Source organism: Balaenoptera ricei, chromosome 19, assembly GCF_028023285.1.
Source record: "Balaenoptera ricei isolate mBalRic1 chromosome 19, mBalRic1.hap2, whole genome shotgun sequence".
In the NCBI taxonomy this organism is placed as follows: domain Eukaryota; kingdom Metazoa; phylum Chordata; class Mammalia; order Artiodactyla; family Balaenopteridae; genus Balaenoptera; species Balaenoptera ricei.
The window spans coordinates 32,563,968-32,582,054 of record NC_082657.1 but is presented as its reverse complement, the minus strand read 5'-3'; the positions used below and the strand labels follow the sequence as shown (position 1 = coordinate 32,582,054).

The 18,087-nt window shown below is 33.2% G+C and overlaps 1 protein-coding gene across 15 annotated transcripts in view; it reads right to left on the bottom strand.

Moving 5' to 3' along the window:
* Positions 1-18,087, bottom strand: part of CHD9 (chromodomain helicase DNA binding protein 9) — a 244,283-nt gene that overhangs the window by 146,525 nt on the left and 79,671 nt on the right. For all 15 annotated transcript variants that reach the window (XM_059905419.1, XM_059905418.1, XM_059905417.1 and 12 more), the window contains one exon: positions 16,132-17,754. In XM_059905419.1, the coding sequence (XP_059761402.1) occupies positions 16,132-17,589 (1,458 nt within the window). In that variant the 5' untranslated portion in view covers positions 17,590-17,754. The remainder of the gene's footprint in view (positions 1-16,131; positions 17,755-18,087) is intronic.

Here is an 18,087-nt window from a genome sequence, read left to right as displayed (position 1 = left end):
ATTAACATTATAAGATTATTATGAGGAAAAAATGTGATGACATACAGAAAGTATCCAACACTATCTGTATGACCCTGAGCAAGCTATGTAACTATCCTATGCTTCAAGCCAGTATCTGTAAAACAGGGTAGATGATAAGATCTACCTCACAAAGCTGTTCTGAAGATTAAATGAAAAAAACATATGTAAAGCTATGAACATAAGTATAACTGCTCAATATTTATTGGCTGTTTGTATTTTTATTATTATTCATAATTGTACTAATTTTCAATGGAAAGTCTGTACATTTACCTTGATTTTCTAGGACTCTTTCTAATCAAAGGTACACACAATAATTTATCTACAAAAATATTCATCATACTATCTAAGAAAAATAAACTGGCTATATAAACCATAGTATTTCTACATTATAAATTATTATACAGTCATTAAATGGTGTTTTAAGCCTTCCAAATAAGTCCAAGATGGAATAATAGGAACTGGATTTACCCTCATGCTTAAAACAACCAAAAAACCAAGCACAATATATAAAACAATAATTTTTAGACATTGGACATCAGTCAACCCATGACAGTAATCCCTGAGAGAAGGGAAACAATTGAGCTAAGGCTATTATCTTATTTGGAGAATAAAGAGAATGCTTCCAAGCTGCAGAACAACAGTGATATCAGGAAGTCAGGTGGAATCTCACAGCCTGTGTTGAGGAGACAGAGCTGTAAGTTCAGGGGAGCCAGAATGCAGGGAAAAGTTCTGCAGAGGAGAGAGCTTCACAGGGAAAGACCTCCAGAGATATTCAGAAGGTCTCCTCTCAAGGCTTTAGATAAGTACTGATCAATACTACTACTATGTGAAGAAACTGCCCAAGGCCCAGAACAAACCACGTGAAAGCAACTGAGATCATACACTAAGGCCAGGAATAGTCCATCTTTCCATCAGCCAGACTGGAAAATCTTGTATTTCACAAGGAATTGGACAGAGAACTCACAAGGTTATTTTGTCAGTAGTGGGGGAAAATTAGTCCTAAATATTGTCCATCCAAACAAAGCTTGGAAACAGATCTTATAAAGATAAACCAATTTCCAAGTAACTTACTGTATCCCAGAACAAAACTCAAGAATATTTACAAAAATGCAAAACTTTCCAACACTCATCAGGGTAAAATTCACAATGTCTGGCACCTATTCAAAAATTATCAGGCATGCAAAGAGGCAGGAAAATACAACCTACATTAGGAGAGAAATAAATCAATAGAAGCAGGCTCAGAAATGACACAGATGATAGATTTAGTAGACAAGGATAAGTAACATAGCTAGTATAATTATATTCCAAATGTTCAGTAAATTAGAGGAAAGATTAAGCATGTTAAGTAGAGACATGGAAGACATAAAATAAATGAAAATGAGATTTAAAAAATACATTGGCTGGAATTAACAGATTACACAGCAGAAGAAAAGAGTAGTAAATACATATTAATAAAAACTATCCAAACACAGAACAACAACAATAAAATCCAAAACCAAAGACAGGGAAAAGGCTAAAAAAGAAAACACGAACACACACACACAGCATGAGTGAGCTGTGGAACAACTTCAAGCAGCCTAATCTATCTGTAATGGAGAACAACAAAAATATTTCAAGGAAAAATTTCCATGTTTGACAAAAACTATAAGCACAGATCCAAAAAGTTCAACAAAACTCATGTACAAGAAACATGAAGAAAACCACATCAACAAGTATCAGAATCAAATTGCTTAAAAACATTAGAAGAGAGAAAATGCATAAAAGTTACCAGGGAACAAATATACGTTACATGCAGAGGAACAAAGATAAGAATTACAGAAGTCTTCACATCAGAAACAAGGCAAAACAGAAGACAACAGAGCAACATACTTAAAGTATAAAAAGAAACATAAAAACCACTGGCAACCTAGAATTCTATATCCAGCAAAAATATCTTTCAAAAATAAAAGGGAAATGAAGACCTTTTATTTAATTAATTTATTTATTTATTTTTGGCTGTGTTGGGTCTTCATTGCTGTGCACAGGCTCTCCCTAGTTGCAGCGAGCGGGGGCTACCCTTCGTTGCACTGCATGTGTTTCTCATTGCCATGGCTTCTCCTGTTGCAGAGCGCGGGCTCTAGGCACATGGGCCTCAGTAGTCGTGGCATGAGGGCTCAGTAGTTGTGGTGCACGGGCTCTAGAGCGCAGGCTCAGCAGTTGTGGCGCACGGGCTTCGTTGCTCAGCGGCATGTGGGATCTTCCCCGACCAGGGATCGAACCCGTGTCCCCTGCATTGGCAGGTGGACTCTCAACCACTGTGCCACCAGAGAAGTCCCAACACCTTTTAGACATATAAAAGTTGAAAGAATTCATGACCATCAGACCTGCACTACGAGAAATGTTAAAGGAAGTCTTTCAAGCAGAGAAAATGATAGCAGATAGAAACTGGCATCTACAAGAAGAAATGAAGAACACTGGAGGGACTTCCCTGGTGGTCCAGTGGGTAAGACTCCACGCTCCCAATGCAGGGGGCCCGGGTTTGATCCCTGGTCGGGGAACTAGATCCCGAATGCATGCCACAACTAAGAGTTCGCATGCCACACCTAGGAAGCCCAAGTGCCACAACTAAAGATCCCGCATGCTGCAACTAAGACCCAGTACAGCTTAAATAAATAAATATTAAAAAGAAAAAGAACACTGGAAATGGTATATATGTGGTTAAATATAAAATATATTTTTTCTTATTCTTAAAAGCTTATTCAAAGATAATTGACTGCTTAAAGGAAAATTAATAGAAATTTAGTGTGGAGTTTATAAATTCTATATAGAAGTACAATATACAACAACAAAAGCACAAAGTCCAGGATGGGGGAAATGGAAATACACTGTGATATCATTCATATAATATATATGAAGAGGTATATTACAATTGAAGGTAAACTGTGATAAGTTAAAGATGTATACTGTTAATATTAAAGCAACCACTAAAATAAAATGACAAAAAGTACTAAATAGTAGCTCAACAAAGGCTTACTTTGTGTGCCAGATGTCAATTTACCACCTCTCAGGTCTAAATCCATACTTCATTGTCTGCTCCTGCAATAATGGAGTTGAAATCTGTACACATTTTTCCTTTGCCAGTGGCACAATGTCAAGCTTTGTTAGTAGGGGGCGCTGGAAGATTACTGGAAGATGAAGGGGTTTCAAATCCTGGTTCCAGTGTGTTCTCTTCGGCAGGCTACAGAAGAATACAGGAGCCAGCAGGACACAAAAGCACCCCATGGTTAACTTCACATGACACCTTCTTAGGCAGCTTCAAGGGAAGTTTTGAGTCATAACATCGGTCTATGGGCATTGTCTGCCCCCACCCCGCCGGAACCACACAAAGCAGATGCCCAATAAGACTCACTAACATGACACTGCAGCAAATTTCTCTAACATGCGGTGCTCCATGGCTATGCCCCCTCTAATGAAGTCTGGACTGCAGCCCTGGTGAGAGGTCCATGTCCAAGATTTTTTCCTTCCTTGAGTACTTTGTGTCCATCCTAGAGATGGTGGCTGCCCCATTTATCTGCTCTTTTTTGTACTTTTTTTTAAAAGATTTTTTTGATGTGGACCATTTTTAAAGTCTTTATTGAATTTGTTACAATATTGCTTCTGTTTTATGTTTTGTTTTTTGGCCATGAGGCATGTTGGATCTTAGCTCCCCAACCAGGGATCGAACCCACGCCCCCTGCACTGGAAGCACGGAGTCTTAACCACTGGACCACAAGAGAAGTCCCTGTACTCTTTAAAATTTTCTTTATGCCTTGGTAGTCAGTCTCACATTAGACCAATCCTGTTTCAGTTAATAATTATTAATTAAAATCTCCCTGCTCATATTAATGTATAGTTTCTGTCATCCCAATGGACCATGACCAACACAAATGGAATCATAAAAATTACTCTGTTAATACAAAAATAGGCAGGAAATAAGGGAAAGAGGAACAAAGAATACACGGGACAAATATAAAATTAATAGCAAGATAGTAGGTTTAAACATATCAATATAATTAATCACATTAAATATAAATGGTTTAATCACCTCGATTATAAAACAGATTGTTAAGTTGGATAAAGAGAAGAATCAATTGTATGTTGCCTATAAGAAAGCCACTTTAAATATAAAAACAAACGGATTAAAAGTAAAAGGATGGAAAAAGATATTCCATGCTAACACAAACAGAAAACAGAAGCGACTATATTAATACCAAATAAAGCAGGTATCAGAGCAAAGAATATATGTAAAGCCAAGAGCATAAGCTATAGAACAAATCTAAATAAATGTAAACAAATTCAAAACATAAAAATTTGTTCTCTGATCACAATGGAGTTAAATTAGAAATCAATACCAAAAAGGTATCTGGAAAAAAATTCAAATATTTATAAATTAAATAAACATTTCTAAATAACTCACCGGTCAAATAAGAAATCAAAGGGGGGAATTCAAAAGTTTTTGAAACTGAATAAAAATGAAATGCACCTAAGACAACACTTAATGGCAAATGTATAGCATCAAACATCTATATCAGAAAAGAAGAGTTCAATCAATGACTTCAATTTTTCAGTTTAAAAAAAGAGTAAATTAAACCCACAGTAAGCAAAAGAAATAATAAAAATATGAGAAATCAGTGAAATCTAAAGCAGGAAATAAGAGAAAATCAATTAAACTCCATAAAACTGATAAACCTGTAGCTACACTAATCAGGAAAGAAAGAGAAAAGATATTAATTATCAGTCATAAATGTACTCTATTAACTGTACATTGAAAGGATACAATGAAAACATTATGCCAAAAAATTTGACAACTTAGATGAAATTAAAAAATTCTGAAAGGCACAAACTACCAAAAGCTCACTCATACATATAACCTAAGAGACATATGTTTATTAAAGAAATTAGATGTATAATTAAAAACATTCCCAAAAATAAAAGTTCAGGCCCAGATGGCTTCAATATTGAATTCTACAAACATTTAAGGAAAACAAAGAACTTCTACATGAAAACATAAGAAAAAAATCTTGATGACTATAGGGTAGGCACAGATCTCTTAAATATTAAACAAGCACAGTCTATAAAAGAAAAGTAATGAATAGGACTTGTTCAAAATTAAAAACTTTTGCACTTCAACGTATACTATTAAGAAGAGGCAAGCCACAGACTAGGAGAAAAAATTTGCAAAACATATATCTGACAACTAGAATACTACAACTCAGTAATAAAAAACAACCCAATTTTTTAAATGGGCAAACAATTTGGACAGAAACTTCACCAAGGAAGATACGTGGATGGCAGTAAGCACATGAAAAGATATTCAACATCATGAATGATTAAGGCAATGCAAATTAAAATCACAGTAAGACACCACCACCCACTCCTTAGAATGGCTTAATTTTCCCAGTGGAAATAAAAGTATTTTCTTGCAAAGACTGTACACAAATGTTCATAGCATCTTTATTCACAGTAACCCCAAACCAGAAACAATATCCACCAACAAGTGAATGGATAAACAAATTGTGGTGTATCCATATAATGGAATACTACTTAGCAATTAAAAGGAATGAAATATTATACCTGCAACTACTGGATGAATCTCAAAATAGTTATGCTGAGTAAAAGAAGCCAGATTAAAAAAGAATACAAACCATATTTTTCCATTATACAACATTCTAGAAAATGCCAACTCATCTATAGTGACAGAAATCAGATCAGTGGTTGCCTTGGTGGCGGGGGGAGTGGAGGATGGAAGAAAGGATTACAAAGGAACAACAGGGAACTTTTTGGGGTGATGAAAATGTTAATTATCTTGATTGTGACGATGGTTTCCCAGGCATATACATGTCAAAATTTAGCAAATTGCATACTTTAAATATGTTCAGTTTATTATATGTCAATTATACCTAAATTAAGCTGAAAATCTGATATAGAAAACAAATAGGTAAATGGTTATAGAGTATAAGACTAAAAGCATATAGCCCCAAAATATAAAAAGTGATTATTTCTAGTTGATGAGATGAGGGGTGACTCTTCTTGTTTGTACTTTCTAAATTTTTTCTAAATACGTTCAGTGGACATGTTTCACTTTTGTAGTTGTCAACTATCTATATCTCTTCACATACTAGACAGTCAACAGATGCTTAAACTAAATCATTTTTATTGATAAACTTGAAATATTATCAATTCTCAAAGGAGAAACACATACAAATATCTTACAAAGCTAGGTAAAACTTTAGTATCCACCATCATTTTAGATAATTTATATATTATGTCTAAGCATATAATACTGGAGGTTCATGCATATTTGTAATATGGGTCTTATCTCCCTCATGAGTTACAAAAAAAGCAGAATGCCTCATATATTGTCTTACATATGACAGGTGTTCAAAATGTTTACTGAATTTATAAACGAATGTCTTACAGACAAAGCTGTCTTAGAACTACAACTACATCAGTGCTTAGCACATAGTATGTTCTCAAAAATTTGTATCCAACTTTTAAGAAAACTTAAATCCCTCTGTTCAATATGAGTTTAACCTAAATGAAATACCAAACAAGGACCCCTTCTTATTTCATACATAGCACAGCACCACACGAAATCATAGATGGTGACAAAGTACTTATGAAATTGAATCCAAAATTTCTGGAATCACAAGCTTCCAACAAAAAAACACAGCTAAGAAATTACACAACAGTACTCGGATCCTGTGGCATTACATAGGATAAATAAAGCAAACGAGCTCCTTAAAGAAATGGCTGATTCCAGGTCTGAGGCAAGGAAATTAAATACATCTTCTTACACCAGAAAGCAGAAGTACTTAGAGACTAATGAGGACATGTTAGAAGGGCAAGAGTTGGCTTGCAAAGATTCCCCACTGGCAAAATATTCAAAAAGAAAAATAATGGCAATGGATTATAACATATTCAATGTTTTTTTTAAATCCATGGGTCCAACTCTTTATAGAAAAATCCCACCTATTAATTACAAAGGGGTGAAGGTACTTTTAACTAAGTGATAAAACTTAGCATCACCAATAATGGGACAAACTAAAATCATGTCTCCTAATGTAACCCAATAGAAGTATACAAAAATCATCTATGTGACACCCTTACCAATAAATGTTTAACTTGAATTATGACCAAACAACTAGAGAAATGCAGACAACAGGTCTGGACTTTGAAAAAAATGGTGACGTCAGGAAAGAACAACAAAAAGGCATGAAAAGCCTAAATTAGGTTAAAGAATATTAAAGAGACCTAACAACTAAATGCAATGCCTGACCTTTGACTGGATTCTGGATTTTAAAACAAACATCTATAAAAATTATTAGGATAATTTAAGAAATCTGAATTTGATTATGTGATTTTCTGTTATTGATGTTTTATCACTTAGTAAAAGTAACTTTTATTTAAAATTAAAAATAGAGTGAGAAAGCAAATGTGGCAAAAAATGTGAGTCTATGTGAATGGTATATAGATGTCCATTGTATTATTCTTTCAACTTTCCTCTAAGTTTAAACTTTTTCAAAATAAAAAGTTAGGAAAAGCAAATAATACTTTCAATATAAACAGTTTGAAGAAATTCATAATATTGATATTTCTAATACTGCTTAAACTGACTTGAAGTCATCTTTTTTCTTGTAAAATAACAAAAATACAGATTTGCAGGCCTAGCCTTAGAAGTCAGTCTCTCTGTATTTGTAATGTCAGTACCCAGCACAGCAGTACCCAGCACCTGATATGTAAGTAGCAGGTGCTCAGTGAATACGTTTGCTGTTTATGCTCTTATGAGTTGATACGGTAGAAAACACAGTGAATTTAGAGTTAAGTTTCTGCTAAACCATTAGTAGCTGTCCGGTTTTAGACAGGTCACTTTCCCTCTTGACACCTCAAATACTTTATCTGTAAACTCTGAGAAATAATACCAACTTATATATACCCCAGGTTATTACTAAAAAATTCAAATAATGTAAGTAAAACCACTTAAAAATACTATGCAAATTGTTTTATTATTTCTATCTCTAATTACGCTCTCAATGCTTACCGTATTAGTTTTTAAAAATTACTTTTAAAAGTCTTACTTTCATTTGAGGAATTTAGAGGAAAAAAATCCTGGGAAATTTATTTAGCAATATAATCGTTTATCTCTTAGTAACTAGTTATTTCTCTTTTGACAAAAAAGTAGTGCTGAAAGTTGACTCACATAGCACAGGGTATTTTTTGTTGTTGTTTTGTTGGTATGTTTTGTTGGGTTTTTTTTTTTAACACTTTTGTAATAGTTTGTAATAAATTTAAGTAGATTAGAAGCTCAAAAGAAAAGGGCCTTCTTTCTTGACTCTGCAATTTACAAGAGCCACTGGACCTTAGACAGTTATATATTATATGTACACATATTATAATATGTATATAAAATATATATGAAGGATCAAGTAAGTACAGACTGCCAAAATGTCATGAAACAAAGGGCTAATCTAGAAACTTAGAGGAATACCTTCTTTAAATTGGATGGATCAAAGAAATTGTTTGTAATTATCACTCATTCCAAATCACTTACTTGGAAAGCTAAGGGAAAGTGCTAGAAACTTCTATCAACTGAAACTGAATCACAAATGAAAAGAGAACATCTCTGAAATTATAATATAGATCAATGGGAAAGTATGACTTAATTTTCAATTTGAGTTCTTCAAAGGCAAAGGACCATATCTGATTCATTTTTGTAACTTCAGTGTCCAGCATAATCTCTTACACCTGGTAGACATCTAATAAATACTGAACAAATAAAAGCAAAAATGGAACATTTCCAAAACACAGAGGTTATATATAAAATTCATTCATTCACACATCTACAGTTTATATCTACATTTGACAGATACAGTAAGGGTGCACTTTTTAACACTAAAAGGATAGTTATAAACTGAAGATACGTTGAAAGGTATACATGGAAAAAAAACCACACACACACAAAAAAACAAAACCCAGCAAATCAAAAATATTTCTCAATTTGGAGACAACCAGTTGTAACTGTATCTTACAACACATAAATTGTAAGTGCCTCACCATAGTGTGGTATCATTCTCGCTTCTGAACACCCTTAAACACTATAAAAAGGAATGTTAAGCAGTTATATGACAGCAAGCAAAATGACCTAACACTGTTTTTGCTTTTTGTATGAGGATAGAGTAAAATCTTATCCAGCTCTAAAATTCTATGATTCCATGAAATGTTCAATGTAAACTTGTACTGTTTTCAGGTATACAAACATATATTCATGTAGGGAAAAACTTTGCCTAAAGATTGGTCCTTAGCCATTATTATCTTGTAATAGCTTTAAATAGAATATAATCCATGAAAATACTGAATCACTATGTTGTACACCTGAAACTAATATAATATTGTAAATAATACAAAACTTCAATACAAAAAAAAGACTGCCCTCCTTTCATAATTTGTAAGGTATTAAATGCATAATAAATGTGCAAGTTATTATTTGCATAGTTGACCCGAGTAAATTATCAGATTTTATTTCACTGAAAACTGCAGTCTAAGCTTCCTAAAGCTTAGACTGCAGTTTTCAGTAACTTTGCACTTACTATCTCTTTCCATATATTACCCATACCATATTGTGTTAAAGTATTTCCTTAATTTAAAATCATTTCAGTCCAATTACCCAAACAAACCTGATCTCCCATATTTAAGTACTCCAAAACAACTGTGTATTCATATTATCGTAATAGAATAAAGTTTGATGGCTCAGCAGCCCCTAACACATTTTTTTTCAATTTCATATATTAATAATGATAAGTAAATGACTGAGTGGTCCTAAGGTATTTGGAAGTACACCTCATCAATAAAATTAAATACAATATACACCTGTAACTTATATACATCAACCATACTTCAATTTAAAAAAATAGCAAGGGTAAAACATAAAAACAAAAACAAAAGACTTAAATACAACAAAACTTTGTTAGACCTACTTTGAAGTTTGGCTTGAATCTCATGCGCTTCACACACTGCACTAATCCACAAATTTCTCACCAACTGCTGCCTCTTCCCCACCCCTGGAATTCACTTCCTGTTCACCTTTCACCCTTAAGTATGCATGTCAGAAGTCAACAGCCTTAAAGCTACTGTTAACAACTAGAGTTTCTGTTACTCAATGCAGAGCTCAATCCTTCTACAATATAGTACATAGTTTAATAATTAAGATCATATTTTAGAACTAGCTAATATTCCACAAATTCCCAGTCCAAACAGAACATTTTAATCTAGAAGATTTGACAGAAATGTCAAAACCGAAAACTAGCCCACTATAACTGAAAAAAAGCAACTAAAAGGGAAATTCCTGCATAGAATTTCTATTTTGTGTTTTGGCTTAGCAAAGAATTTTGAAACTTCTTATAAGCAATACCTTGCCAAATGCATAAAGATTTAAACAAATTTTGATAAACAGAGGGATGTTATTTATAAAAATTTAAATTATTCAATGAAACAATCTAAATATTACTTAGGTAGTTTTTTCTCTTCTTGTCTAGGGCATAAGCGGAGCGACAAGTTTTTAAATTATTCGTTATCTGTTGATTTTTTGATGTGGAAAAGTTACGACTATTAAAAAAAAAAACTCAAAACCAAAAAACAAAAAAAACTAGCAAAGAGCTTGGGATCCTCTGAATTCAATGGGTATGAGCAAAGTATAGCAAATTCCTTGCTTCAGGTTTACATTTAGTTTTAGAGAGGTTTTCCTCCTTTTTTTTTTTATAACGATTTCACTTACAGGCAAAATTAGCTGTGCTTCTGCTTAAGATAACTTTCAAATATCTAATGTGTTCCAATAAATTCTTACTTAAGTGAGGGTGATTCCTGGAGGTGTAACAATAACCATTACAAATTTGAACATACAAGACCTCCCTATAAAAATCTAAGATTTCTTTTCATCTTTTCCTAACTGATCATTCTACCACCATCACCATCACCCTTGGGGGGGGGCGGGCAGGGAGCCATATAATTAAAGATTTTGATGCTTAATAGAATACATTTCAACTATCTGGAAAATTTACCCGTCTATGATAAATAATTCCCTGATGTTCTTGGATAGCAGAGAACTTGTCACATTTCCTTACCTTTCTTCCTTATTTGTAACTGCCACTCAGGAGCTAAACAGGCAATATAAATGATATATCTTACAAAGAAACCCAAAATTAACAACCATAGAATCTTAAGAGTTGAAAAGAACATACCAATTTAGTCCATTTTCCATCCACTGCAGGAATTCCTTCTGTGGCACATCTGAGCCATTCCATCTCCCTGCTTTCAGTGGAAGAGCTTTACTTCAAATTTCCTTATACTAATCTGCTTTTCTGTGACTTCCACTTAGTAGACCCAATTCTGACCTCTAAAGTCCTTCAAACATCTGAAGATAATTATCAGGTTTACTTTTAGGGCATTTGTTGTTATCATCTTAAACACAATCTTATTTAAAAAATGTCAAAACACTTTTGGAAGCAACAGCTATTTCACTTTACTTTCGTTCTTTGTTGTTTTGGGGTTGTTTTTCCCTCTGATAATGAATAAACTATCTGCCAATATAGCCAGAAAACATGAGATGAATGGTCTTCTCCACTTAAAGATTCTAAAGCAAGTTTCTGCCTCATCAGTAAGGTAGATTTTTGAAGGGGTGGAGGGTGAGGTGAGAAGGGAGAAATCATTTAGTATATTATTGTCATACATTACACTGCATTAATAATATACTTTGAAGTAAAGTGAAAGTAGTTAAGACCATATATAATGGAGTCAAATCTGATTTGAATCCAGTCTGGCCACTGGCTGTCTCTACACTGGCTGTGTGACTTGGGGTATATTACTTAACTTTTCTGTACCTCAGTTTCCTCCTGTGCAAACTGAAGGAAATAACTGACTCCAAATAAAAGGACTGCTGTGAAAGATCAATGTGTTAATAATATATGTTAAGTATTTATAACAGTGTTTGGCACAAACATAGTGCTCTATCATAGTGCTAGTTATTCTAATTTTTGCTTACTACTCTGTACCTACTTTAAATTGAACTATTACGGTAATAAACACAACAAAAATATAAGCATTTTAATTACCTTGATTCAGATTTTTCCAAATCTCAATAATAACTTTACTGTTATAAGGTATTTAGCAACCTTACAACGGCAAACTTTTAGCCATTCAAAATCATTTTCAGAAAAATATTTTACGACATGAAAAATGTCTGCAACATATTAACTGGAAGGTTAAAAAAGCAATTTGCCAAACAGCATAAACTATGTGATCTCAACCTTGTTTCTTAAAAATGCAAATATATGTAGGTGGAGGACAGGGAAGAGACAGACAACAAGTCTCCCTGAAAACTTATACAACAAAATGTCAACAGGGGTATCTTTTCATAGTCATATTACAAGTAACTCATTTTTCATCTGTTCTCTATGTGGTCCAATTTTAAAATAATGATTATGTATTAAATTTTTCATCAGAAAAAAATCCAATATTTTATTATTTATTTATTTATTTGGCCGCACCGAGTGGCTTGTGGGATCTTAGTTCCCTGACCAGGGATTGAACCCGTGCCCCCTGCAGTGAAAGCGAGGAGCCCTAACCAATGGACTGCCAGGGAATTCCCAAAAATCCAATATTTTAAAATGTGCCTTACATTGGCTGTTCTAACCTTTCTCTAAGTTTTTTTTTTTAAAGCTCATAAATAATGTAAGTTTCCCTACCTTCAGGGGAAAAAAAATAAAAATTCAAGGTAGTAAATAAAGTAATAAATTCATCAGAATACAAAAGCCAACAAGGAATTATGTACAATTATATACATCATAAAATTCTATCTCCTATGTTGATTGCTATTTTAGCTATCCCACATATCTTTCACTGCTGTAGAACTTTTACAGTAAATTTAATTTACAAACATTGAGAGAACCACAGTGCTCCATAGAGTGTTTCCACTTTACAAATAAGAAGACAAAAATGAAAGATTTTGTTACAAAATCGCAGTATGTCATAAGAGAGCAATGAAAAGTTTATAGTATTATTCTCTCAAAATTCCTTTGCTATAAAAGTTAGAGATGAAAATAAGCTAGTATTTTCTCTATTATGTTTTGTGAGTATTTACATTTAGAAACACTTCCTGTAGCTTCTCGCCTTTTTTCTCTTCTCTTTTTAAAATGGTAAAATTCTAGAGTCAATTATATAAGAAATGTTCTCAGCAATATTCACTGTTTTTAATGACTGACACAGACTCTAAGACATTTGAAATTATATCCACAAACACCCTACCTCAGTTGGGGAATAATAAAAAGCAAGGCTTAGAAATATTCTTTACATATCCCATATTCTCAGTAAAGCTTTCTAAAATTCTAGAGTGCCAACCATGAGTTTTCAAACAGTAGATTAATAAGTATCTTGTTTTGGCTATAACAATATGTCCTTTTTTAAAATTTTGATAAACCAAAAATTATGCCACTTCATTGCTTTTTAATCTGTTAACTTCTATACACATATTTAACAATGCTAATTTAAGTCTGAAATGAAATTACTACATTTAAGAGAGTTTAACAACAACAAAAAAACCTAGGAAAAAAATTATTTTCATAGAACCTGGGGAAAACTGTAGTAGTGCAACATTTTGTCTACGTCGTAACCATAACTGTTCAAAAAATGCCAAAAATTACACAAAGACTTATATGCTCTGCCACAATTTGTCATAAATTATAAATATTAAATAATTTAAATTTCACATATTTAGGATATCTGACATAATTCTGTACATATAACACCTATATGCAATCCATATTAATCATAATCATAATCTCCTACCTTCTCTACCAATCCACCTCTATTCTTCACCCCGACAACGAGAAATGTCCAACTCTAAGTCTTAACACTAAGAAATAATAGGAAACTTGAGAACAGACTTTCAATAAGTCAGATAAGTATTCAAAGCCAGCTGCCCTTTATCAGTTTTTAAACATGTAACAAAAAGAGTAAGTTAGTAAAACAAAACAAACTCTGAAACAAAAAGGTGAGTAGATTTAAATAAAACCTTATGAATGTATCAGTGTAGATAAGATGATTTATTAAAGGCTGCTGCTAATGCGTCTGAAAAAAGTTTCTCTCAGATGGTATTAAGTACTGATATCTAAATATTAGTATTAGGGACTACTTTAGATATTTATAATTATCCTCCATTCATTCCAAATCTATAAAAGGGAAACTTCTTTTTAAAGCTGGCAGAACATGTTTAGGAAAACATGAATTAAAAAAAAATCCTCAGAAAAATACAATTAAGAAAAGAAGTTAATAAATTTCAGATTTCATAACTTCAATTATATGCTGGACAAATTAGTCAGTCAAGGTAGACAGATATCTACATAAAAAGTAGATAGATGACCCTAGGTTCAATCAATAGAGGTTTTTCCCCAGGGTCCTTCTAACTTAAGATGCTTGATCCTCTTCCAGTAGAGGGAGCAAAATCATAATATTATTATATTCAGGCCACAAAAAGAAGGGGAGGAGGAGAGTTTACAAGTTCCTTTTAAATATCTTAAATCTATCTAGACAATTCAAAAGCTGTACTGAAAATACCATGATCCCCAAAGGAAAAGAAAAAGATTTTATCTTTTTCAAACACTTCAAGGCTTTGAAATTAAAAAATGGTTCCTAAATACTTAGTTTCAAGAACCATGGTATATACTTCACTGTCCACCAAATCTCACAAGTAAACAACGTATTGAAGCATTTTATAAATCTTTAATTTAACAACAAACTTTCAGAAAAATGATAAAATATTGCATTAAATACATTTTTAAAAATTTTAAAATACATTCACATGACAAAAGCTATAAAAAACAAAGGAAAGTGTAATTGCACTACCCTAAAACAATCTATTTCCTTTCAGTATTTTTCATATGTATATTTTCATACTGCTATGGAAAAAATTAATTTTAATTTAATTATTTAATTAAATTAAAAAATTAAATTTAATTATACTTATAAAAACATTTATTAAGTGCTTATTATATGCTAGGCATGGTTTTAAGCACTTTTACATGTTACAACTCTCTTCATCCTTATCAAAGCTCTTTTATTTTCCATATTTAAAGATGAAGCAAATGAGATGCATAGAAATTATTTAAATAGCTAAAAGTTACGCACCAAATAAGTAACATGAGCCAAGATTCTAACCCCGGTAGTCTGGAACCAAAGCCTGGACTCTTAACCACTTTACTGTGATCTTAATTTTGAATTATGCTTTTCCCCTATCACTAACATATTATCAAAGTCTTTTTAATGTCTATAATAGTCCATCTAATACGGATATGATAACAAACTGTGCTGTTTCCAATTTTCCCTTATAGATACAGCAAGATAAATATCTTTGGGTATATCACTTTTGCTATGTTTGGGTTATTGTAATAAAGTATTTGTATACTCAAACATGCCACCAAATTGCTTTCCAAAATATCTGTATCAATTACAAAGCTATGTAAAAGTTCCAATTTCACCATAAATTTGCCAGCGTTAAGCATCAAAATTAATAAATTTTTTCTAGTAGGTAAAAATGAAACCACACTGTAACTGAGTTATTACTAAAGTTGCATATTATCCTGAACGTTATGTTTACTAATTTGACCCGTTTTTGTGAATTTCAGCTTTTATGTTTTATCCAATTATCAACTGAGATCTTATCAAATTATGAGTTTTTTATAGGAGTATTAACTCTACACCCATTATATTTGCAATAAAATGTTCCCAATCTATTGTTTTCCTTTTAATTATGGTTAAGTTTTTGTTTGTTTTTAATAAATCTTTCTGTTAAAGGCAATCATAATTGAAAGTTACAAAAGACATCTTAATACCTTATAATTTTCTAAATATAGAAGTATATTGCTTTGAGCACATCAATGAATCACTTTCAAATATAAGACTACTGAAAATAGAAACCTATATTAAAATATACATCCACCTGACAGAATGACTGAGTTTGAGAAATTCTGAATATGTCTCATATGAAATTAACTCAATGAGTAAAAACTCACCCCACCCCAAACCACCAAAATTAGAGCTACATACCTGTCGCTGTAAACACAGGCGATTTCTGTCATGTAAATGCTGATGATTAGAAAGTGATGAATGCCAACTCCGAGCCTGAGTATGCAACTGAGTTTGAGCCATATCAGAAGGCCGTGTTAAAAGATGTGAAGTAAATTGCCGATCAAGGTCATGATCTAAAACATGACTTGAATTATCTTGCCCAAAAGCTGACTCATCAAATTGGGGAAGGAGACCCTCCTGAAGGAGGTCTTCTGGGTCAAGTCCTGTGAATGGCTCAGTCTGAGATTCCACTTGATGAAGTAAATTCTCTTCTAAAGATGAAAAGCCATTAGTTTCTACATGATCATTGAAATGGCCCATTTGAGTTCCTGAGTCAACAGGATCCGGGAAGTTCATGTGAACAGGAGATAATTTTGAATTGCTGTAATTACCCTGAGGATGTGATGAATGCAACATTTGGAAGTTATTTGAATGCAGCGATGTATTGGGATTTAGCATATGCTGAGTCGATTCTTGCTTGATTCCCCTATGAGGTGAAAAGGAATTACTCCCAGTAAAATCAGATAAAGTCTGATTTGTATGACTAGGTGCAAGAACTGCAGAGGACTGAAGAAGATTATTTGGTGACACATGATTACTGGAAAAGGAATAATGTGAAGAAAACTGCTGTGAATTACTGACAGAACAAGAAGTCATATTTGGAGAAGGTCCATTAAAATTTCCTTCTTGATGATTGCTACACTTCAGAAAGTGTACTGAAGGATTTGACGTTTGAGAAAATTGCTGCATCGAAAGGGACTGTTGTGAAGTAGATGCATTATTAATTTGTGGTAGATGGTTAACACTGACTCTGTGTGGACCAGAAACATTAACATCCATAAAATTTTTAGACTGGCTAAGAGAATTTTGCCCTGGGTTAAGATTATTTCTGTTTTGTTGTGAGCGTAGCGAAGTGCACTGTGTTTGTTGTTCATTGGCCTGAAATAAGGCAAAGTCATGGTGTGCCACAAAGCTTTTAGTTTGATGCATAGAGTGAGAATGTCCTTGTTGGTGAAAAGGAGACCCATTTTGACTTGAAATGCTAGTAGCTGTCTGATGGCCCCACATTGGACTGCCATCTGCTACATCTGGAAACAAACCATTGGGTTGGTTCTGAGGGTGGATCGGAGAACAATTAAACTGAGAGTGTGGAGATAACACATGTTCAGCTGGGCTACCAAAAGACTGATTAACTTGGTGAAATTTCATTGAATCAAACTGATTTAACTGTTCATAATCAGTCATCTTCTGATGTGTTGGAGTACCTTGAACATGGTTCAGTGAGTCTATGTGCAAAGGTTCAAATTCTGCACCCAAGTTCAATTCATCAACTAGTGAAACAGGTCCTGGTTGTACAAATGCATCATCTGACAAACCTTCTAAGGTCTCACCAAACAGATTGGCATCATCAAAAAAGTCCATCATTGGATCTGTCATCTTGAAAAATTCAATAACAAACTGGGCTGTTCACTCCAAATGGAGTATATTCAGCTTCTCTGTAGTAGATATTACTGGATCATTTCCAAAGGACATCAACTAATCCGAAACAGGTCAATGTTCATTATTGCTCTAGATAACGACATGTCAGGAAGTGTCAGAATCCTAGGAAATAAGAACAAAAACAAAGTTTGATAATGAATATTCATTAAAGTTTTACAAAGTTTATATATGATTTAAAAAACATAAAATCTCAGTGTACAGTATGTTTTGGTAGGGTAATTCATTGCAAATAGCTCATTAATATTCCCTACAAGGAATCAACATATATACACTACCAAATGTAGAATAGTTGGCTGGTGGGAAGCAGCAGCATAGCACAGGAAGATCGGCTCAGTGCTTTACGATGACCTAGAGGGCTGGGACAGGGAGGATGGGAGGGAGGCTCAAGAGGGAGGAGATATGCGGAAATGTGTATGCATATGGCTGATTCGCTTT